Source organism: Octopus sinensis, linkage group LG11 (assembly GCF_006345805.1).
Source record: "Octopus sinensis linkage group LG11, ASM634580v1, whole genome shotgun sequence".
Classification (NCBI taxonomy): Eukaryota; Metazoa; Mollusca; class Cephalopoda; order Octopoda; family Octopodidae; genus Octopus; species Octopus sinensis.
Window position 1 is genome coordinate 43474938 of NC_043007.1, and position 25309 is coordinate 43500246.

The following is a 25309-nucleotide window of genomic DNA, read 5'->3' on the forward strand; positions in this document are numbered from 1 at the left end:
CACTAGGTTCCATAGTCTGTTTTGGCTTGATTTCTATTGCTGGATGTCCTTCTTATGCCAACCACTTTACAGAGTGTATTGGGTGCATTTTATGTGGCACCATGGCCTGTGTTTTTTATACGGCATCTTCACCAGTGGTTTTTATGTGGAACGACACACACATGCACACATATAAATGAAACATTGTAATAAATCAAATCATGAATTTGTATTACTTGAAATTCTTAAATTCACAATCCTAAATTAGAGTTTTCAAATTGCCGTTAACCTTAATAATAAGTTTTTTTGTTGTACTTTAACATTTTCGTCTGTGTTTGTATGGATGGCTGGCTTGGTGTTAAAATATTTTGGCTAAAATATTTAATCTCATTACATATTGTGCATAGATAAGCAATCTTTTTTGGTCACATTCACTACTGCTTCCATTTACTACTGTACCAGTACAAAATGCAATGGTTTTTACTAATTTAATGTCTCTCTTTACTAATTTAATTTATCCTAGCTTTGAGATAATTCCATCTGAACTCTGTAAACCTTTTAATTACATATCTGTTGCCATACAATTTGACAGCAATTGTTCTCATATGTTGTGCTGCTAAGTAAATAGGGTAAATAGAGCAGGGGATATGTTTGGGTATATGGCTAATAATATATTTAGCAAGATAGCTCAAAAGATGTCATCAATATTTTTCATACTAATCTTAATGTTTTTCTAGGTTCATACATTTTATGAAGCTGTTGGATTAATGATTAGTGCACAAATAGACCAAGTTCCCCAGGATCATTTGATAGAACGGTATATGTTGTTACCCAATCAAGTATGGGATGGTATAATCAACCAGGCAACACAGGTAAATACTTCCTACTGTCAGTGAGAACTGATATAATTCAAAGAATTAATTTTTTAAATTGTTGATCACAAATTTATTGTAATTCCATTTTAAGAATTTGCTGTTTGTTGAACATTATGCATGCTGTTTAGTAACATATGTTGGTGCATTATTTAGAAATATATTTTGAAATAACTTTGATGTTTTGAAATTGATATAAAAAGAAGTAAAATTTTGAACATTTACTTTTTCCTCTTTTAGAATGTAGAAGTTCTAAAGGATCCTGATGCTGTGAAACAACTTAGTAATATTTTAAAAACAAATGTTCGAGCATGTAAGGCTTTAGGGCATCCATATGTGTTACAGGTTGGTATAATAGTTTAATTTATATACGAAGTGCACTCCAGAAGTTTTCACACTATTTCATGTGAGACGTTTATTAATTTCAAAGAAATACAAAACTCTACTGAGTAGGACCCTCCAACTTCAATGCACTTTCTGTAGTCTTCCAGTCACTTTGTGAACACCTGATGAAGGTCCTCCAAAGTGAAGGTGTCCAGGAACCTTGTCAGAGCTGCCTTTATCTTCAAAATAACTGCCCATCTCTGTCAAGTAGTTGGTTACCAGAATACTTGTCATTGAGCATCCTGGGAACAAACTTTGATCAAGTTTTGTGCATGTTCAGATCTTCATGAATAATTCTGTGTATAGTTGCCACACCAACTCCAAACTGTATGCTTATTGTCTTTATAAACACACACAATTGTCTTCATCCAGAAAATTTCAAATTTTCTCAACCATCTTTGACAATCTGATGTCCCTCTTCCTCCCACGCATCTTCTCATCATCTCTTACCTCCTCTCAAACCATCTTTGGAACTGTTGAGCCAGCAAAAAAGTTAATCCATATTCAGCCTGGAGCATTTCATAAATTTCTGTAATGTTTTGCTCAGTTTAACACAAAACTTTATTTCATACTGAGCTTCCAAACGTCCCTGGCTGCATTCTGCAAACAAGTCAGTTGTGACAAGCAGTGTTTAGTAGAGTGTGTTCAATGTGCTGTTACAACTGTCTACTTCAATTTGGAATAACAAAAGTTGGCAGGTCAGTTTATCAGATGTGTAGTTATGTACTAAAATTAGAATAATCTAGAACAGTTATAACTGCCTCTCCTAAAAAAAAAAAGTTTCAAGACTTCTGGAAAGCACCTCATACATCTTTCTGTGTCCATTACACCATTATAAGTTCCAGCAGTACAACAAACTGTTTCATGGATTTTATTTCATTGTTTACATCTTGTTTTTGTTTATGAGGCTGGAATTTCTTCTTGTCACTAACTCTTACCTATTTTTTCAAGTAAGGGATGTTTTTTCATTTCTTCTCACAAGAATTAGGGATAAACACGGTATTGTTTATTGGTGACATAGACATGTCATCACCATTTCACTCCAGTGTTGTCATTTAGACACCCTCATACAAAGTGGACTTCTATATAGTTCTGTTTACCAATTCCACTTACAAGCCATTGGTCAACCCAAGGCTCCAGTAGAAAGACACTTGCTCAAGGTGCCATGCAGTGGGATAGAGCCTGAGACCATGTTTATGAAGCAAATTCCATATCTACGCAGCTATGCCTTTTCTATATTCATATACTGAATTATGTTATGCCTATAAAAACTTCAAAATTAAAGTTATAAGATTTTATTTTCTTGTATCTCTTGTGTGCTAGTTACAGATGTGATACATTTTAAGAAAAAGCTTATTTTTTGAAATTGAAATGCTACTGAACTCCTCTGTTATTAAGTGATTGAATTAAAATTTACTTTCAGCTTGGACGAATTTATTTGGACATGCTTAATGTTTACAAAGTGATGAGTGAAAATATTAGCAGTGCAATTGCTACAAATGGAGAGAGTGTTACAAAACAGCCTCTCATCAGAAGTATGCGAACAGTAAAGAAAGAGACCCTCAAACTAATTTCTGGTTGGGTCAGTCGATCTGCAGATCCACAAATGGTAAATATGTTCTCATCTATAGAAACCTACTTTGCTGGAAATAGGAATTCTTTTCTTTTCCCTTTTCAAAAGAAATTATAATTTATGAACTTGTTTGCTATATTTTAACACACAGCTGTTGTTGTGGTTGTTGTTGGGTATCCTATCTCTGTGTTCCTTGCTTAGCTATAGCCTAGCAGATCTATATCATTTAACTCTAGTATTGAAAGCAGCCATATCCAGCCCAAATATTTTACTTGTTTTATGTTCAAACCAGCCAGATGTGGCCTCTTGTACCTACCCTACAATATCATTCTAAAAATAAACAGTTATGTCATTGAAATCTTGTAGCTTCAATGTGATGCAAGTTAAAGCCATTTCTAAATACTATGAAATTTTCATCAACACATTTATTTCAATGTCTGAAATGGAGCTTGATTTTTTTTTTTGCAATTAATATACTTCAGTAAGTAGTGATTTCAGCTTGGGAAGATTTGCAGTTGGAGACTTTACAAAATGTAAGAAAAAAAAATTAACTGTGGCTAGTTTTTGGATGAATAAAGTATAGATATTTCTGAATTTGGATTGCAAAAGTGATGGAGATCATCAACATGCCATTCAGAATATGATGGTGCTATGGTCATACAATATAACACAAATGCATACCCCCAATTTTATTGAAAATGCATAATTGTAAATCATTGGAATTTAAGCCTTTAGCATTTAAACCAGCCATATCCAGCCAAAATAATCTACTTGTATTATCTTCAAACTGACCAGATCCAGCCTCTCACACTTATCTTACAATATTCTAAAAATAAACAATCATGTCATTGAAATATCAAAGCTATAAGGTAAGGCATGACTAATTCATATCAATGTGAATAAATAAGTATTACATCATCATCATACAGCCATCTTCCATGCATGCATGGTTGACAGGAGCCAGCCATGTATAATAACTACCCTAGGCTACTGTGTCTGTTTTAGCAGGGATTTTACAGCTGGATGTTCTTCAACCAACCTGCTATATAGAATTACCAGTCATATTATTGTTTTACATCTGCTTTCTCATGTTAGCATCTGTTGGTCTCAGTATTTCACCTGTTGTGGTTCTTTGCTATCTAGCCTACACAACAAGAGAAAACTGCCTATTTTTTTTGCTATGTTTGCCTTGTTTATTTTATTGTCATAGTTGGTTATACTTCCTGCTGTAAACTGCTTCACAACTACTGGGTGGATTTGATCATGCCACCAGCATTAGAGAAGTTAGAGTATTTCCTTCCTATAGTCATTTTACAGCATAGAATGAGTGATGCTACTGACACTAGGGAGGTTCTGTGGTAGTCCTCTCTTCCCTGTATTAGTGTTTATTCAGTTACTGCTCTGGAAAGTAGGTTGCTTTCACTGCGACTCGTTGAGTCCTTTTGGTATATTCAGTTTGTTCATGTCCAGCTTCTCAGACAAGTTGCTTTTCTCAATGGTGCCACATCTTCCTATGATGTATAGGTGTAAAATATCAAGGGGACACTTTACTATTTTTAAATAAACCAACAAAGGAGCTTTTGTGCAGTTAGAATTAACACTCTAATCTTCTCAAATTTCATTGACTATAGAGCTGATATTTAAGTCTGGTTTATAAAACTTAAGTAGATGAAAGTGAAATCAACTTCAAACAAGTAACTTGGATAATACAGTTTTCTGCTCAAAAAGACAACAAAACCCCTGCAACAAATTTGAACCCATATCTTATAGCTATTTCACAGCTACTAGTAATATTGGAACTCAGAATCATGAGCACCAAGCCATTTTGTCTTTGTTTCATATTTCATAGAAGATGCCCTTTGATAGTAATGTTTCTGATTAAAATGTTAATATTTAAATTAAAATTTTCACTGAAATCTTGCACTCCAAACATGGTTAAGTAAGCCTATAAATGAAAAAAGTTAATTTCTGATTGTTTTGAAAATTGAATTGAAGTATATGTCAGTTATAAGCTGATATAGGCTTCAATCATACAGGTGTGATGATAATTCTTTTTTTATTTAAGATTTAAATGAATTGTGCTAATTTAATTTTTTGATTCATTGCAAAAGATTTCTTTCAAAGTGTAGACTCAAATTTAAAAATCTTCCTTTGAAATGTCAGGTTGCTGGTAACTTTATTCCCCCATTGCTGGATGCTGTACTATTAGACTACCAGAGAAATGTACCTGCTGCTCGAGAACCAGAAGTTCTTAGTACCATGGCCACTATAGTTAACACTTTAGCGGTAAATATTTTTCTTTTATTTATTCTTGTATAGCTGTTTGTGCTGTAACATTACTTTATTACTTTATTAAAATGTACCTAAACTGATTATAAAATAAAGTTAGAATACAGAAAACTACATTTATTGGCATTTACTAAAATTTCTTTAGTAAATTTTTTTCTTCTGCAGTTTCATTTTAGTAACTCTCTGATGCCCATTTCTTTGGATCTGCACACCATTAAATTTTTTATTTTATTGTTTCTTAGTTTCACTTATTCTTGCGCGTATTCATATTGCATCTGTCATATGAGATACTGAATTATTTTCATTATTTCCCTTTTTATTTCTACCTTTCCTTAACACAAACATGACTACCACCTTCTTTATGTGTGTAATATATTCAGTTGATACTTCTGTTGTTCCTGATGTATGAGGTTCCCACAGCCTGACTGTTTGACTACCCAGTCACATTTTTTAGGAATGCTGGTAGCAGAAAGTTGCTGCAAATGTTTGCCGCAAAGTTAGGCTTTTCTATTACTTCTCATCTCCTGGTTCAGTTGCCTTCATCATGGTTTGGAATCTAACCTACCCTGGTAGCCTAAACGTGTACCAAACCAGAAAAGTCCATATACTTAGTGGCATTTAGTGGAGAAATTGTAGTTATCTCCCTTAGTGTGACATGCCCTTGCACAACTGCATTGGCTGTAAGAATAATTTGTTGGGTTTTTCTACTGAAAGAAAATTGAAGTAATAATTATACATATTGATATATAATTGCATGAAAACTCTAAGTTTAGTTAATGGAATCTTTAAGTTGTATATATACGCTTGAGTCTGTGATTCACTTTAGACTATTTAATTATGAATTTGCTTGTTTATAGGGTCACATTTCATGAAATTCTGCAAATTCTAATAGAAAGATTGGAATCAGTTTCAGTAAGGAATATATGAACTGAACGACTGATCTACTTTGAAAGTGAATGCTTATCAGTCATAAACTTTTAAAAATATTTTCAATTCCATAAGTGATATTCCTTTTCTGCAAAAAAGCATTAAGCTTATGTTTGTAAATATCTTATTTAGTTAAAGGTAAAAAAATTCTAACAACTCCTAATTATATAAGCTGAACTTTTTATTATTCATAAATGTATATTGATTATAATATTGCTTTAAATATTTTCTAGAGCCATATAACAGAAGAAATTCCTCAAATATTTGATGCTGTATTTGAATGTACTCTAGATATGATTAACAAGGTTTGTATTGTTAAAAATTTGTCATTTTATGAAATAATAAACTAAGCTTAAAATTTTGGAAGTATACTAACTATAGTATTTTCATTATTATAATATTTACACTGTGTAACAAAATTGAAATATTTTTTGTCTTTAGCCAGTAAGTGTTATTTCTTATTTGCTTCTATCTAGAAATTAAAAGAAATGACTACTATTGCCTTCAAACTTTGCTTTTGTGACCTGGACATCAGTGTTTTGAAACTGGCTTATTTTCCATTACATTTCAGACAGATTCAGCAGTGAGTTGCTGAAGCAGAAATATTGTTATAGCAAATGTGCTGCTCAATAATTCAGATTTGCTTGTCAGTTGCTTGACCATAACCACTTGAACATGTCCTTTAGTGGCTGGCAATATGTGCAACTCTAATCATGAGCAGGAGTTGTTGGGGAGCATCATAGCCATGTGTTGAGAGGGTTCTTTGGGGTTTGAATAATTGCAACAAAAGCAAAATTTGAAGGAAGTATTAGCCATTTTCCATACTTTCTATGGATAAGCAAATAGGAAATAACAGTTGCTACCCAAGGACAAAAATCATGTTATACAATGTTATCATTAATTTCAAAGTATTGAATATGCTTTTCTGTGTCTCTTGGCCAGAGATGTTTTTGATGTACAACATTGAGATGACTCAGATCAGGGCTATTCTCCTTCATTGAAACCCTCAAAGAATAGAATACAGATATACATACACTTGTCCCTACTTTACATTCCAAGTTCATATTCTACTAAGATTGATTTTGAGTTTCATTCTCCCCAAAATTTCAGGCCTCTTTGTCACACTGTAACCTTTCATCCTCTGATGCAAGTTCCCCTCCTGAAATGCCTTGCTACTCTCATAATTCCTTGTCTTGCAAGTTACTTAGTTACCCTGCCAGTGCTGGTGCCACGTTAAAAGTATCAGTCCACACTTTAACGTGGTTGGCATTTGGAAAGGCATCCAGCTGTAAAAATCCTGCCAACACTAACTTCACCTGGGCTAATGCCACGTAAAAAGCACTGAGTCCACTCTGCGGAGTGGTTGGTGTTACGAAGGGCATCCAGCCGTAAAATCCTTGCCAAAACAGACACAGTAACTTAGGGTAGTTTCTCTACCTACTTGGCACCTGTCAGCCGTCCTACCATGCATGCATGGAAGATGGATGTTAAATGATGATGATTTATTAAGGTGGCAAGGTCAATTTTGCTTTTCATCCTTTCAGGGTGAATGAAATAAGTACCAGTTACGCACTCTGGTCAATGTAATCAAATATCATCCTCCTCAAAAATTTCATGCTTTGTGCTTATAGTAGAAAGGATTATCAATAATATTAATATGCTTAGTTTTTTTTTGTTTATGTATGTACCTGTGGTGTGTGTCACACTTAACTTCAAAGGAAGAGGTACAAAAAAGAGAAATAAAGATGTTGAGCGGAGGAGGTATACTTGAAGTGTGTGGCAAAGAGGGTGAGAGGGGAGGGACAGAAGCAGAGGAAGTATAGTTGAAGTGAGAGGCAAAGTGGCAAAGAGGAGGAGTGAGAGAGAGAGAAAGAGAGAGGAGATTGATAGTGCTGAGAGGTAAGAGAAATATAATGCATTAAATGTAGGGGGACAGTTAGAGGCAAGGAGACATGGAGGAGGGAGAGGGAAAAGAGAGAGATTTAGAGAGATAGATCGAGTGAAGGAAGGGAGTGGCTAGAGAATAATAGTGAAAGAGAATGGAACCATTCTCATACAGAAAATGCTGGAAAACTTTTTTGGTTGGATTATATAGTTATTGGTTTTACACTGCTTTCGATATTCTGTAAGTGTCTAAGTGTCACAAACATTTCTCATGGCATCAGCACACAATTTACAGATACTTACATTTTTTGTTTTCTGTGAAGTTTTTACACGTCCAGCTAGTTTTTCTTTATTATTTTTTTTTCTTTTTTCTGTCCCTGATTTCAGTTTATCAATAAATGATAGAAATTGTAGACTCATACTAAATGTCTTATGAGTAGTGTCTCTCAGTAAATGGCAAAAACTGTAGAGAGTTACACTGAATACCTTACACTATTCAGTCCTATTTTTTGTATATTCTGAGTTAATTTTCTATTTCATTCCTTTGTGGTTGTTAAAATAAAACCCTGTTGTGTAATAGAGTGAATTAAATAAACCATTCTATTTTCTGTAATGTATGTCTATGTGTTAATATAGCAGATCACTATTAATTTATTATCCGGTTTTCTTTTAGGATTTTGAGGAATTCCCAGAGCACAGAACCAACTTTTTCTTATTATTACAAGCAGTCAATTTCCACTGTTTCCAAGGTAGGAAAGACTTTATTTTTAACTTAAATGTTGATTAATATACAATCAAGAAAACTAGTGCATTAAAATAATTCCATAGATAATGAATATTATACTTGTTGGGAGTAATTTATTAAGCAAAAATTAACGTAACTATTACTGTTTAGCTAAAATCTCTAAACTCATTTCACTATCATTTCTAATGACAGTATAACCACCTGTGTATTACAGTAAATATTTAAAATGAGGATTTTGATAAGATTTGCTAAATTAACAAATTTCTTTTATTGGAATATTAAACCAGTGTTACCAATAAACAACTGACAGTTGTTTATTGGCACTTTGCATTGTCATTCAACAAGACTTTTTAGATTTTGTGTGTGTGCATGTGGTGTTAATAACAAGAATATAGGATAGTCTTGGGTGGGTCTGTATTGAAAGGGCCAAATGCTTTTCATTTTATATATTTTTTTTGCTTTGCAGTTGAGATTTCTTATTTATTTTGTTATTTTTTTTACTTCCAGCTCTATTGGATATTCCTCCAGCTCAATTCAAATTGGTGTTGGATTCAATTATCTGGGCTTTCAAGCATACAATGAGGAATGTGGCCGATATTGGGCTTGATATACTTTATACGTTGTTGCAAAATGTAGCACAACATGAAAATGCAGCGCAAAGTTTCTACCAAACTTATTTTACAGATATCTTACAACATATATTTTCAGTTGTTACAGATAGTTCACATACTGCTGGTAAGTGGCACCTAGTTTATTAAAATTGTTCTTATAACTTCTATCCCTCTTTTGACCAAATCTACTTGGCATTTTTTTCTTCATATTTCTTAACCCTATTGTTAACATATTTCCTTTGAAATACATTGCCTTTGTATCAATTAATTTTGTCTTTATTAAGCTGGTGTTTGGAACACCAGCTTAAGGTTTTAGTTTAGATCACTTTAAAGCAGGCAGTTTGTATCACAAAACCAGGAATGGTTTCAGGCAGGTTGGTATCAAAAAGGTTAAAGAATTGGGAAGCAAAACCGAGTTTCACACTATGTAATATGTCTAAATTCAGAATTCAACTCTCATTCATTTGATTATGTAAGGGTAATTACTTTAAAATTTTACAAATGCATTTGATTTCACAAAATAATGTAGTTGTTAATTATGACCTGAAGATTATGGATAATTTCCAGAAACCCCTGACATGGCAGTTCAATAACAAACAGTACAGGCATGGAATTATTGTTAGCAGGCCTGTTGGAAATACTTGCAGAAATTAAACATGCTTTCTTTCAGGTGTCAGTGTGAGCATTGTTGACTTGTGGATTTTTGTTAAACATCTGTTGTTGCATGTAACACAGACATGACTATTTGCCCCACTGCTTTCCTTTGCCTTGGAAAGGTAAGCAGTTTTCCTGTGTATGGTGGCGATGTGGCTACAACTGAAAGAACTATAGATATGCACTTTTCTCTTTGGTTAAGTTCTCATTTAGATTTTTAAGTTCCACTTGAAAGGAAGGTGAGGGTGGAGAGTTAGGTGTTGCCCTCCAGTAAATTTATTAAAAGGTACACTTATTTTAGTGCTGTTGACACTGCCAGATTGAATGGTTCTGTCCAGGTGTCGAAACCATAGTGATATCTGTGGGGCAGCTGATGATGGAGGTATGCTGGATTGTTGGTATGGCTGTTATTGTATGTGTGGAATAGTTTTATAACAGATCCATTTGATGTGTGTGTGTGTGTGTATACACAAATAAAGGTTACAAACCTCTTTCAGGGATAGCCAAATCCTATAAAAGTACTCGTTAGTTACCTATACAAAGAATATAAAACATTACAGTTAATACTCAACTGCAAGGTAACTATATAAATTGTGGTTTATATATATTTATTTATTGTAATAAGTTGAGAAAATGTATAGGTGATTGTTAGACTGTTGTTTATTGACTGAGAAATTGATGAGCATCCCTTGCAGCTGTTTCAATTTCAGACTTTCAGAGAGTTAATTGGATTAGATTGAAGATTGTTTGAGAGTTGAATCTCTTCAGAGGTGGTTCGGGATGTGCTGGGTGGGTGTTCACTTCCTGCATGTTGAGTAAATGGCTGCAAACCGGTTTGCAACCTTTTACTCAACATACTGGAGTTGAACACCTATTTTGTGTATCTTGAAATGCCTCGACTTTCAAATAGTTTTTAGTTTGATTTAATTGGTTTTCTGAAGGTCTAGAGTTGAAGCAGCTATGGGGGATGTTTGTCAGTTTTTTCAATTATAAGTGATAATTTGTTAGCTGCCTCTTAATTTTCTCATGTGTTGAAAAGTTTCTGGCTTTGGGTAAAAAGAAAATAAGGAGGATCAGTTAATCATGATTTTGTTCAACATATTCCCCTCTCAGATTTACACACTTTTTTGCAGTGGTCCTTCAATTTTTCTATGCCCTTTAAATGAACTCAGAAGGCTGGGCCTTCAACCAGCCCTTTCACGAAACCCTTAAAATCAGGAACTTTTCAGCACCCTCTCATATATATCTTGTGTGTGTATACACACACACACTCGCAAAGATACCCTTGCAGATTAAGTTTTTTTTAAAACTTTTACTGAGTTAAATCTTTTGTAGTTGATTAATAAATGCAACTTGTTTATTGATGATATTACATTTTTGTAATTGCTTATTGATATGTAAATGTTTTTTTCTTTTGTAGGTTTGACAATGCATGCAACTATTCTTGCTTACATGTTTAGCTTGCTTGAAGCAAATAAAGTCACAGTTTCTTTGGGGCCTAATATACAAAATACACAAAATATTACATACATTCAACAATTTTTGCTGAATCTTTTAAAGGCAGCTTTCCCTCACTTAAATGAGTAAGTAAAAAGATTTAAAATTACATATATATATCTCAAAATTGTTTTATTGAGTTTATATGGCTAGATGTTTATGAAGGCTGTACAGCCTATAACATTTTTCCAAGTGGTTTCATGTTTAAAATATTTTAATGTGAATGGTATTATTCTTAAAATGGAAGGTATTTTTGTAATTTGCAGAAACATCTGGAAATTACAAAAATTATCCTCCATTTGATTGAATCGAATAAATGTGTATATTGTTGATGATTTTCTTACATCTTTACATCTTGCTATATTCTGGTAGCTTAAAGGGTTTTTTCATTTTAAACTGCTGAAAATTATGGTTGCACAAACTATTTCGCTTAATTAAACAATATTCATTTTATACCAGTATATGGTTTGATAATTTTATACTGGTAAATGGTTATGATAAAAAAATATACTTATTTTCATGTTCCAATAAAACATAGGACTCTCTTTCTCTCTCTCTCTCTCTCTCTCTCTCTCTCTATATATATATATATATATATATATATATATATAGTGAATATTTACTGTCCAATTATTTTTGATTTCTTTCTGTTTTGTTTTATTTACCCATTAAGTTATGTTTATCTATTAGCCCACCATTTTTATGCTAGGAAGAAAACAGAGCTGATCCCTACAGGAATAGATATGTTTTGTCTCTTGAGATTTTTTTTACTGAATAATACCCTTATTTTCTATTTTGTAAATAAGATTCCTTTTTCTTAAGTACTGAAATATCAGCAGTCTTTGTCTTCAAATATGCACAAACAGAATGTAAAAATTTTTTTAATTGTATTTCCACATCAGCATCATTTGAAATCAGCTGTTTTAGGATTATAGTTTGAACCTTTTCAGATTATAAATCATATTTTAAGGGTTACATCATGGATAAATTTTGACCATTAGTGTCCCATACCATGATGAGATAGCACCAACTTGTTATAATTCTATCATTCTTAAAGAATGCTAGAATTCAACTATTATGGAGGTTATGGTGTGTCGTTGATAGCTACACATATCGATTAAGTTTCTACTTTCTTCAGTGGATATAATATCTGTACATTTGTAATGCATGGTTTATATTTATTTCAGGCCCCAAATCAAAGTTTTCATTGATGGCTTGTTCAGTTTCAATCAGGATATCCCAGCTTTTAAAGAACATTTAAGGGATTTCTTGGTGCAGATACGTGTAAGTTAAATTTTATATTTATTTAATCATTATCAATTCTGTTTTTCAAATCTTGTTTTAACCCTTTTAATACCAGCTCGCTTTAAGACTGGTCCTAGTTCTGCAATATAAATTTCTTATTCTAAAGTTACTTAAGTTAAAAACCTACCATATAAATTCTGTGTTGATGTATATCTCAAACATGGACTTAATAATGACTAAATTATTTTACTAAATTCTTCATTTAAAAAAAAAATTAAACCGAAACAAAAGTAGTGTTTTTGAACAGCAATATATGGCAATGGAACATTCAAGATTTTTAAATTTTACAATATTTCTAGTTTTAGAAAACCTCCATCAAAACATCATCAAGAAATAGTGTAATTTAGATTAGTTATTTCTCAAAAAGTTTTTATTCTTTGTAGAATAATTAATTGATCTGTGGCTTTTGTTCATAACACACTTTATCATGGAGTTTTTTATTCTGTTAATTATTTAAAATAGGAATTTGCTGGTGAAGACAACAGTGATTTATTTTTGGAAGAACGAGAAGCTTCTATCCGACAAGCTCAAGAGGAAAAACGGAAAATTCAGATGGCAGTTCCTGGTATTATTGGTCCACATGAAATTCCTGAAGAAATGCAAGACTAATCTGAGGAGCATTTGGTCATTTGCTCTTGTGATAGTTTCTCTGGAATTTGGTCTCATTGCCTAATATTGGCTTTAGCTGCTATTCCAAGCAATCCCCCTCTCATCTCTTTATTTCTTTCATTTCACTATATTTTCCTTGTAAGTCTACTGTATTTAATGCAATCACATCTTTTTGTTCTACCATCAACATATAGTTTTGGGTTACAAAACTCCTAGTTCTTATCATAATGTACACGTTCTGTTTTTAAAAAAAAACAACTGACTATTGACTAATTGTTCAGTGACATTTGTATACTTCAGCCATTAAACTGGACCATAGAGATTAGTTAAAAAAAAGAAAAAGAAAATGAACAAATTGTTTTAGATACATTGCCATGATGTACTCTCTCGTTCTACTTAGGGTCACTATTCATATATGCATAACTTTGGAGTATATTTAAACAATGATCCCTGACTGTTGAAACTTATGAGGAACAAAATTAAGAGTGGTTGAGTATAATGACATATCGTATATGACAATATACTATATGAAGAATTGAAACTTTCAAATGCTAATGGGTAAAACCTTTTCTTCCTTTTTTTAATTTAACATTATTGGTAAGTTAAGAAAGCTGGGTAGATATATTCTTTCATTAGAAATTAAATATTGTCAATTGTTTAGTTTGTATTTTTTTTTTTATTTTGCATTTAATTAATTTTTTAATTAATTTTGCTATTGCTTTACATAAGATTCTCTTATTTTAAAACACTTGCTTAATGGAAAATAGGTTTATCATAATACCTTTTCTATGTGGATATGGGACATCGTGAATAATATACCTAGCTAAAGCTAAAATTAATTCCTCTCCCCACAAGAAAAAGAAATTAACCTCTTAGTTCTTTTTTTTTTCTCATTTATTAATAAATCTGGCCTTGTAACATTCTATTTTTTTGTGAATGTTTTAATAATGTCTAATGTTTTCTTCATCTTTTCAATCGTTCATTTTTAATTTATTTATCATTTCTCTTTACAATGGTAAAAACATACTTTCACAGAATGTCAGCATTTAGTTGAACTAATCTCACTAGCATGTACTTCTGCCAGTGTTTAATTGCTTCCAACATTTCACACCTATTTTCACCATATATGCCTCCTCATCAACACCTCTAAGCATTTTTGTCCTACATCTGATTCTTTGACCATCTGAAACTTCTCATTATGACCATCACAAATAAGCATTTTTTGTAAGAAAATAACAGCAAAAGTATAAAAAGAAGTAAAAAAAATAATACTATCTTGTTTTCTTTTCTTATTTTTTCTAATAAAATCTTCAAAATACCAAAAATATAAGAGGGGGAAATTACAAAATTTTTCTTTTGAATCAAAGGAAAAAAATAAGCAAAATAAACAAATAAACAAAAAGAAAGAAAAACCAAAAGATTACAACATTTTTCTAATCATGTTTTAATTTTTTCACTACTTTCTTAAACATTGTCTTTGAAGAAGAAAAACTGAAAAAAAGCAAAACAATTTTCATTTTTATATACCCATCTCCAATAATTCATTTCCTTTTCCATTGTGATGTTAAAAGTTGTTATTAAAAGCAAAATTTAGAAATAAACCATAGATATGAGTAAATTATAAAGAATTACTTAGCAATTTGAAATTAGTAAACATTTAATTGCAATTAACTGAATGGCATTTTTTTTTACTTGATAAAGCTTAAAAACATTTCTAAGTCTTCAATTGAAAAAATTCAGCCTAAATTTATTGAAACAGTTCTGCTTTGATAACTGATGTTGAATTTTTTTCCTCCTGTTGTAAATTGGTAAATAGTTTTACAATTTAGTAAAATAATAATGAATAATTTTTATATTCTATGTTTTAAATAAATTATTTCCTTGTTTTCTTTTTACAAAACTTGAAACTTGGTCAAGTGGTGTGTTTAGATTAAAGCTGCATCATGTATTTACTCATATGTTGTGAAAAAGGACCAATGCGTTTTTGAATTTCATTTAAGAAAATAAAATAAAATATTTGATTGGAAACTAGAAATATCTTATTTAGTAGCTTTGGTTTCATATATATATATAAATATATATATATATATATATATATATATATATTATATATATATATATATATATATATATATATATATATATAATGGCTTAGATATACAAGTAGAGCACACAAATGCATAGTTTTATGCACATATGCATTCGCAAGCATACACACAAGACATAAAGAAATAGTCTTCAAGAATTGAAGCTAGTATACTAACAAATGTTCCCATTTTGAAGTTCTTAAGAAATAGATAAATTTACTTTTAGCTATTTATGCTCATATGTGTGTGTATATATATATATATATATATTCCTGAGAGTGAAAAGTTGAAAGTTTGGGGCCAGTGATTTAGTATCTAAAAAATTTTTTTTATCATTAATTATTGGGATAATATTTTTTTGTTATTTATTCTTAGACTAAACAAAAGTCTGTGAACAGTAATGAACCTGTTTGTTTAATCACCATAAGGCAAGTATCAGTAAGACTATTCATTGACTCTAAAAGAGTTGTCTAATGTATTAAGTTATCTGTAAAGCTGGTTGAGGGGAAGAAAGTGTTTCATTATAATTTTACTGAAACCCAAACCCACTATAAAATTCAACTATATTCTATAATATTCTTCACTAACAAGTTTAGTTTTGTTGCAAAGATGTATCTTTTTTTTTTTTTTACCTTTCCCCCCAATTATTCTTGTAAATAAACTTTTATTGTGCCACACAATTTTGAAATGAAAGTTTAGTTTGATATTTTTTCCTCTCTATATTTCAGCATTTTTTCTTCTTTTGTTCAGCCTTTATATTCACAATTATTTTTTAAAAAATGTTGCTTGCTAATTTGTAATTTAATTTTTGTATTAATCTTGTAAGATTTGTGCATCGTCATCATCATCATTTAATGAACATGAATGATGGTATTCCCTGTTGGCTGGGTTTGGCGGTTCAACAAAATCTAATTAGCCAGAGGACTGCATTGGGCTCCGATTTCTGCTTTGGCATTGTTTCTAACTAACCCCAACCACTTACAGAATACAGTGGGTGCTTTTATTGTGGCATCAGCATTACTGAGGTGCTTGCTCAAGTAGCTTGCAAAACAAAGTAAAAGCCTCTTTGATTGAGTGGGGTTGCAGTAGAGAGGGAGGTACCATTATGCCAGGTGTTGAGAGGCTGAAGTATGATCGAGGGACAGGAAAGTGTCTTATTGTAGAAGAGTTAACTGGCTACCCTATCAAGAAAGTAGAAAGGATGATGGTGATGAGATGTCAGAGTACACCTTCAAGGTACAGGATAGTGGATGAAAATAGAATAGGGATAGAGAATTGAGGATAGCTAGGTGGGCAGGTTTACCAGTGTGGAAGAAGTGTGACAGACTGTTAGAGATGGGAGATAAAAGTGAATGCAGTAAATGGTGAACAATAAATAGAACTTAGTACATGAATATACAAATACAGGAGGTTTGGGCCAATGTTTGTCCAAGATATACCTAAGTTTGTGTGTGTGTGTGTGTGTATATATATATATATATATATACGCATATTCTTTTTCAGGCATTGGCATTGCTTTGAAGGGTTTAGCTCCAACAGATCGACCCAGTACTTGTTTTTGACTTATTCTATAAGTCTCTTTTTGCCAAATCGCTAAGTTACAGGATGTAAACAAGCCAGACAATTGTCAAGCGATGGTGGGGAACTAACACAGACACAGTGATATACACCACACACATGCCACAAGATTCTTTCAGGTTCTGTCTACCGAATTCACTCACAAGACTTTGGTTGGCCTGGAAGACGCCTAAGGTGCAGTGCAGCCACACCTGCGCCTATTAATATAAAATATTAAAATATATATTTTACAAATGTGTCTCATATAGTACGCTTATTAAGTTGTCATGAAAAAGAATTATGCATGAGTAAGACCATCTTAGGTTACTCCTAATTGTTGTGCTCATCTGGTGAACTCAGTGATTTATCAGTTCAGATCTATTTCGAGCGTTGCATTGTATCTATTTTCGTAACATTTTATTTTACATGCCAATTCATTTAAGCTTGAAAATTATAGAATGCTTATAGAAACATTCTGCATGAAATATGACCATTGATTTTGAATATCTTACCTATACAAGAAACCATTTGTTTCTCATTGGCTTAATTTGTTAAAAAAAAGCAAAAGTCCAGTGTAGGCTGCATAGATCCTTTATGCTCATTATTCAAATTTCGCCAAGGTCATCTTTTTGGGGTCGATAAAATAAGTATTAGTTGAGCATTGGATGCGATGCAATCAACTGACCCGCCCCCCCACAAAATTTCAGGCCTTGTAGCTATAGCAGAAAGGATTATTAAGGTGGTGAGTTGCCAGAATCGTTAGCACGTCAGATGAAAAGCTTGATGGAATTTCTTCTGGTTGATACGTTCTAAATTCAAATTTTGCCAAGATCGACTTTGTCTTACATCATCTCGAAGTTGATAAATCTCCAGTCAAGCATTGTGATTGATGTAATCAACTTTCCTTCCCCTCAATTGCTGGCCTTATACCAAACTTATATTATTATTCATCGCTGAAACTGAACGCGTTTTGAAAGCTATATGAGTTTGTGCCTTGTTTCCCCTTTTTTAGATGCCGATTTCATTGTTCTACTTTGTTTCTTAGTTGATCAGAATTGTAAGAGAGTGACCATCCGCCTTTGTTACGTGGCAATATTTTAAAAGCAAATATAGAATTTCAAAATGGCGCCGTCTTTGTCGACCAGTGAGCTAGAGAGGAAGGCGGTATGAGTTTTTTGAAGGTGAAACCGTTTTCCGCAGTCAACATCTATCACAATACTACAGACGTAGTAATTAAAAATTGTAGCAACAACTATAGTAGCAACAGCAAGAACAATACATCGAAAGAAGCTCACAAAACCACTAGCAAATCTTGCATTAACACCACCCCACAATCTGTAAGAAAAAAATATTGGTAGCAGCAACGATGATCCTAATATCAGCGGCAGAAGTGAAACTTCAAAAGAAAAATGTAATTCTTTTGTAAAGATCACAGATGCGTTCAATATCCCATTAAATAATATACACGAACGTTTAAAAAGCAGAGATACATTAATAGACATGAAAAGAAAAGCTATGCTCGATATACCAGAAAACTTTAAAATCAAAAAGGGGATCCCCCCCCCCAAAAAAAAAGAAACAAAACAATTCTGTATGGATGCCAACGAAAGGACAAATTAGAGTGTATACCTTCAGACGAAACTGAATTGTTTAAGGAACATATATGTCAAGGCGTAAGTTTTGTGAGACATGCCCATAAATTCGGATACATCAGTTTATTTTTCATTGATGTCACAGGCACTCTACTGTCCCACAGAAAACTGAAGATGTCGCAGTCATACTGTTTTACCTAAAACGGAGATTAATATAAGTAAAATTTTCAAATATAACCACCAGAACTGCACTTTTAGCTGGAAAGAATTGTTTTAGAAAGGGGTTAGAGAGTTTGATTCAGGTGAGGCCTGAAACACGAGACAAAATCTTCGACCTAATAGAGATCGTAGTAGAGCAGCGATTGCAGGTGGTAGTGGAGGATAGAAGGCCTCGATGTTACAACTGTGGAAAATATTAATCGCCTCAAGGACTTCTGCGCCGAACAACTGAAAATGACAGCTGAAAGAAGACAGCCTAACTGCGAACGCTACAGCAGCAACAACAACAGCAACAATGACTGCAATACCAGCTACAAGATTAGAAGCACCACCATAACTACAACAACAATAACAGGAGGCGCAATGGCCCAATGGTTAGGGCAGCGGACTCGCAGTTTCGATTCCCAGATCGGGCGTTGTGTGTGTTTATTGAGCGAAAACACCTAAAGCTCCACGAGGCTCCGGCAGGGGGTGGTGGCAACCCCTGTTGTACTCTTTCGCTCCAACTTTCTCTCACTCTTTCTTCCTGTTTCTTATCCCCGACTTCCTACGCAACCGCTGAGCCTGGATGCACATTCATCCATCCGTCGATGCTCTCGGTGTCGGGGGTTGACCTGCTTTCTCTTCTGCGGGTCTTACGAATAGTAAAGGACCACGTTTCGGACTTCTCCCACACTGGTACGAAGACCGTTTCGCTCAACAAACAACAACAAAAGTGGAAACAACAACAGCAAAAAAAAAAAAAAAAAGACACCGCCCACAAGAGTGGTTATGGTGAAAGAGGTTGTTTCGCGGACGAAGCTGAAAGGATTGAGATAAGACGCTTCCCTCTGGTCAAGACGTCATCGATTTTTCCTAAGTCCCACTTGGAAAAGAAAGTGAAGGTGGAGAGGAAGATGCTACCTCCCAGTGAATTTGCGAAAGGTTAACTGGCAAAATGGTTAGGATTAATGACTCTTCTCAAAGCACGCGCATATAAATTGGAGAACAAGAGTTGGATGAGGTCTCGTGGTCAGGATAATCTTGGATCTGTGGGGTTCTTTGATTGCTCTAAGTTGGAGTTTCTCCTATATCAGGAGGACAACATCACTAATGTTATCATATAATTTGTATACTTAGTTTACTTCTATCACATATCACTGCCTTTTCCATTTTCTTCTCTTTATCTTTTTTGTAAACAACCACACAAATTGTTGACTGTCCTTGTGATGTCCCCTCATCAATGTTTCTGTGTCTAATAAAAGAAACTACTACCTCTTCTACTACTACTACTACTACTACTACTACTACTACTACTACTACTACTACTACTACTATATTGTTTTGTATAACTTTATGAAAATGTCAAGTATCAGTTTTCAAGAATTAAAAAATATATACAAGTTAATGAAAGCTTTCATAGTGATACAAATTATGTATAATTATAATTACTATTGTGTGGCTGCCACTTTTCAATTTCTTCAATTTTGTTTCAATCGATTTCATATTTGGCGCATTGATGTAGTTTTGTATTGTGATTATTGACATGAAATTCATTTTCGTCATAAATCAATAGAGTAATAGCTTTTAAAGTTTGCAAATTTTCGGTAATTTTAGTCAATCGAAAGCCACATTCATCTAAGTGCCTGTTTCCATAGTAACAAGCCAAGCTGTTACCACGTGTTCCTTTTTATAACGTGTTCGTGAGATGTGCTAAAAATAACTGCGAAATAGGCCTTAAATCACGCACCAAATTTTTTTTTCACAATCGTATGCATTTCTGGGTGTAGAATACAAATTCGCCAAAATTTTCTGAAAATTCCAAAAAATTAAAAAAAGTTACGAGGTATGCGTAAAGCAGAATTCCGCCAATATTTCATTTGTTTACAGTTTGATATTAAAACACATGCTATCGTCGCAATGCAATGACGCACAAAATGACAGTTCCCAAATCCTGTTTTCTGATTGGGTAAAAATGGTCAAACTTTAAACCTCTGTAACTTGTGCAGCCAGATATACAAGATCCCAAACGTATAAATTAATATTGTGTAACAATGTAAATAGATTCTTTCTGTGCCCTTGATATGTGGAAAAAATGGGCGCGGTGACCTCCTGGCGAGAGAATTTGCTTATATAGCAGTTATTAATTTTGGTAAGTGAGACAGCCCTTAGTCGAAATCGTGACTATGCCTATCTATCTATCTATCTATCTATCTATCTATCTATCTATCTGTCTATCTGTCTATCTGTCTGTCTGTCTGTCTGTGTGTGTGTGTGTGTGTGTGTGTACATGCACGCGCGTGCACACCACTGTACAAACAACTCGAGGCATTTTAATACATTTGCGGTTTCATCTCGCAGTAAGAACTTCAGTCAATAAAAAGGCCAAAAAAAAAAATGCCATCTAGAATTTGAAAAATGGTAAATATGGAGTTATCTCTCCTAGACCATGAAAAAATTCGTAACTTTCTTGACCACTGATTAATAAATTTTTCTTTGTTCTCGAATAACAACATTGTTTTTCAAAACGTTACTCAAGAGATAGAAAGGTTGGGGAAGCGATTGTCATAACTTTACAAGTTTCTATCCCACACTGACGAGACTCATGCTCAGCTCGAACAGCTGTAATCAGTGTTTGATCCGAATGCTTTATTGGGTACAGGCATATGGTTAAGAAGTTCACTTTCCTGCTGTATGGTGTCGGGTGCAATTTCATACCACGGTACATAGACAAATAACTTTTACTTCAGTTTCGGGTTAACTAAAGACTTGTGAAGAAAAATCGGTTGACGGAAACTGTAGAAACAAGTCGGAGGAACCCTTCCTGATTTTGGGTAGACGACATAAACCGTCCTCTTCCCCAGTTTAACACCTCCACCTGGCCCTTGGAGTGTGGGCTTTAGCAGAGTCCAGTTTATTGCAAGCATTCGAACTAAGGATAACTTCCACCCTATTCAAAGATCTGTCTGTGAGACTCTGAAAACGGGTCCTGAATACTGCTGTTCGAACCTTGACAAGCCTATTTAATAGATAGACACACGCACGCACGCGCGCGCACGGCGGGCTCCTTTCAGTTTCCATCAACCAAATTCGTTGACAAAGATTTGGTCGGCTCGGGGCTATATTGAGAGATATTTGCCAAAGGTAGCGTGTAGTGGGATTGAACACAACACAGTTGGGCAGCAAGCTTCTTAATCACACAACCATACCTGCGTTTGCATGCATGCATGCATGCATGCATACATACATACATACATACATACATACATACATACATACATACATACATACATACATACATACATACATACCATGGTCTTCTTTCGGTTTCTGTTTCCCAAATGTATTCACAAGGCCTTGGTCGGCCTTAGGATATAGTAGAAGACACTCGTGCACGGTGCCTATCCATGCCTGTACGCGTTTATGTGTGTATGTGTGTGTGTATGTATACACTTTATGAAGTCTGGGTCGTGGTTTGCACAGTCTAGTATGTCCTAAGCGATTTCCGATCCGCCAGCCCCTTGGGGACGAATTTCGCCGACACACTCCGCATGCACAAATCCTCGGCTAAAATGGAATGCACTGATTCTGTGCTTAGTCCCACTTCGTGAGCCATTTTGTAGAATGTTTCACAACAGTCTTCCATGACTATTCGCTGGACCTACTCTGTTGACTCCTCGTTCCAGCTTGTGGATAGCCTGCCTGAACCTGCCTGGTTCTCCACTAAGGTTCTGCCATGTTTGAAGCGATCGTACCACTCCTTGATTTCAATTTTGACCATAGCACCATCACCAAAAGCCAGTGAATGTTTTGGATGGTTTGAGCTTAAGTATCACCAAGCTTTTGGCAAAACTTGGTGTAATGTTCGATACGTTCGGTGAAAACAAAAATCTGATGCGCACACTACACGTCTATACTCCACACAAAGAAGAAACAAGCTCCAATATACAAGTACAAACACTATGCCCAGAACAAGTTGATACAAATAATACAAAAAATTAAGAAATGTACCGTAGAGACGAATTCAAGGGAGATAAACGCCGAAAATGTATTTTAGAGTAGCGTCCCCGTGATTCAGTGTTTCATTTACGAGTAATCCCGTAAATAAAATGAGATTGTTTTCCAAAATGGAAGCGAAAACCTTTCTGCATTGTGATCGGCTTGAAAAATTATTAAGATACTTGGTTATTTTCCCGCCCTTCTTAACATGAAATCAATGCTAGCCATAATTCAGAAATAAAGAACACACACACACACACACACACACATGTTGTCTATATATATATATATATATATATATAATATATATATATATATATATATAGACAACATGTGCCATGAAGCACGAGTACATGGACTATTCTTTCGAACAACGAAAGATCAAATGAAAAACAAATCAAAAAATAAAGAACGACCCTTCATTAGTTGTTGGCTGTTTTTCTAGTCTCGTATTTCGAGCATTTAACAATATACGCTTTCGATAAAAAAAGTTGCTCCTGCAAAGCAAATGAAATAAAATTTGGGATTTTACGGAGGGTCAAAATAGGTAACACAAATAGAGCAGTGAAAAGAAACAGGAAGGGCTGCTAAGCCTAAAAGAGGTTATGGTGGTAATATGCACTTGAAAAGAGGTATCATCACTCATGTCGATACCCAGGTCCCTCACTGATTTAGGCTATGTGATTGTAATTCCCTGAGGACCAGCGTACCCTGTAAGTTTCATCTTCAGTTTTGGACGCTGGTAGCGCAGGGCTTGGAATTTATGAGCTTTAAACTGCATATTATTATCCTCATCCCATCTGTAAATGGAGTCCAACTCCTGCTGCAGATGTACAACATCGCTGGGGTTCTGTATTTTTTGGGAGACATTCGTATCGTCTGCGAAGCTAGCAAGGGTGGCTATCCGGGCAGTTGAGGGTATATCTGAGAGGGCCACTATGAAAAGTAATGGTCCCAAGACAGTGCCCTGTGGAACACCGCTCACCAGTTGTATTTTCATTGAGGTGGCTCCATTGGCAACTACTGCTTGACTTCTATCTTTCAGAAAGTCCATCAGTTTGTGGCATATCATACCATGATCTACTTTATCAAAAGCTTTTGCAAAATCAAGGTATATTACGTCCACATTTGAGTTGTTGATTAACTGCCTCAACATCCAGTTATAATGTTGTAAGAGTTGGGTCAGGCAGCTCCAACCTGGTCGAAAGCCATGCTGGGTATCACTCAGCAAATTATTTTCTTTAAGGTATGTGATTAGTTTCCCTCTGGCTATCCGTTCCATGACTTTGCTGATGTGTGAAGTCAGAGAGATAGACAGTTTTTGGTATCTGTTCTGCTTCTCCCTTTATGGATTGCGCATATTATTCCCTCCTTCAGCTTGCTTTGCAGCCTGCCATTTGCAAGGAAGCTCTGGAAGAGAATCTGGAGGGGTTATGTCAGGGCACGCTTACGCGATTTCGGAAATCGTCGGGAACAGCAGTTGAGTTTGCGTCCACCTCATCTATGGATAGTAGTATATCTTCGCAAATGTCGATGTTTTCCATCATAACTGGTTATAGGTGAGGCGACAAAGAAATCCACTGCTTCGTTCACATGTTTGTGTTCCAACGGGGTGGTACAGACACTTTTGAACTGGTCATTCAGTACCTCACTGATTCTGGTTGGACTATCTGTGAGGGAGCCATCCTTTTGGAAGAGGGGTCCTATCTTGCTGTGTACTGTGGGTATTTCTTTCGCATAATGATAGAAGGCCTTTGGGTTTGACATAATGTTTTTTTATAACCCAGGCTTCTTTGTCTGCTCTCTCCCTCACATAGGATTGTTGCAAGTTTTTATCAATTTCCATCAGTGTTGGTTTTAGGCGAGACCTTTCGCTACTTTTGGAACGTTGGTTGAGGCGATTTGCAACCTTCGTCTGTCGTCCCATGAGGGTATTCCTCTCCCTTGGAATTGGAATCTTATATATATATATATATATATATATATATATATATATATATTATATGTAGAAAAATACAAACTGGGACAAGAACGTAAAACATTTAGAAGACTATACAAAAAACACGGACGGGACATTCGAAGCCTTCAATCTTCAGTCAAGAACCGGATCATCCTAGCAATTTCGGCTGATTAATCTTGAGATCGCTCCGATCCGGCCAGCCCCAAGGAAAAACTAGGCTACGAGCATTAGATTTCTTGGAAGAAGGATCGAATGTATACGAAACAGGGACAGAAAAACGGACGATGCCAGACGAATATAAAATACAAAAAACAATAATAGTAAAAACAGGACAAAAAACAGCGGGTATCTTACGACTAATAAACAGTACAAGTTTAGCTGGCGTATTTGGAGAAAATGCCTTTATCGGCAGACGAAGACAACAGATGTTCTCACGGCAGTGGTCGGAGGCCAAAAGGCTGATTTTGACCAGCGGTCACGTGAGAGAAGATAGAGAAAAGAAAGGGGGTAAAGGAAACAAAGAGAGAGATAAAGAGGGACGAAGGCAACAAAGGGGGGGAGAAGAGAGAGAAAGAAGGAATTAAAGA

At 34.5% G+C, this 25309-nt stretch overlaps 1 protein-coding gene and 1 long non-coding RNA gene across 2 annotated transcripts in view; both read left to right on the forward strand.

The window, feature by feature from the left end:
- The window catches only part of LOC115216973 (exportin-1), a 48265-nt gene extending 32908 nt beyond the window's left edge, over positions 1-15357 (forward strand). Inside the window, exons 17-26 of the mRNA XM_029786451.2 lie at positions 717-851; positions 1092-1196; positions 2659-2844; positions 4972-5094; positions 6258-6329; positions 8582-8657; positions 9161-9388; positions 11339-11501; positions 12603-12699; positions 13183-15357. Of these exons, the coding sequence (XP_029642311.1) occupies positions 717-851; positions 1092-1196; positions 2659-2844; positions 4972-5094; positions 6258-6329; positions 8582-8657; positions 9161-9388; positions 11339-11501; positions 12603-12699; positions 13183-13329 (1332 nt within the window). The 3' untranslated portion in view covers positions 13330-15357. The remainder of the gene's footprint in view (positions 1-716; positions 852-1091; positions 1197-2658; positions 2845-4971; positions 5095-6257; positions 6330-8581; positions 8658-9160; positions 9389-11338; positions 11502-12602; positions 12700-13182) is intronic.
- A 4293-nt stretch (positions 15358-19650) lies between these two features.
- Positions 19651-25309, forward strand: part of LOC118765267 — an 8963-nt gene continuing 3304 nt past the window's right edge. The window contains exon 1 of the long non-coding RNA XR_005001106.1: positions 19651-19662. This is a non-coding gene — a long non-coding RNA (uncharacterized LOC118765267). The remainder of the gene's footprint in view (positions 19663-25309) is intronic.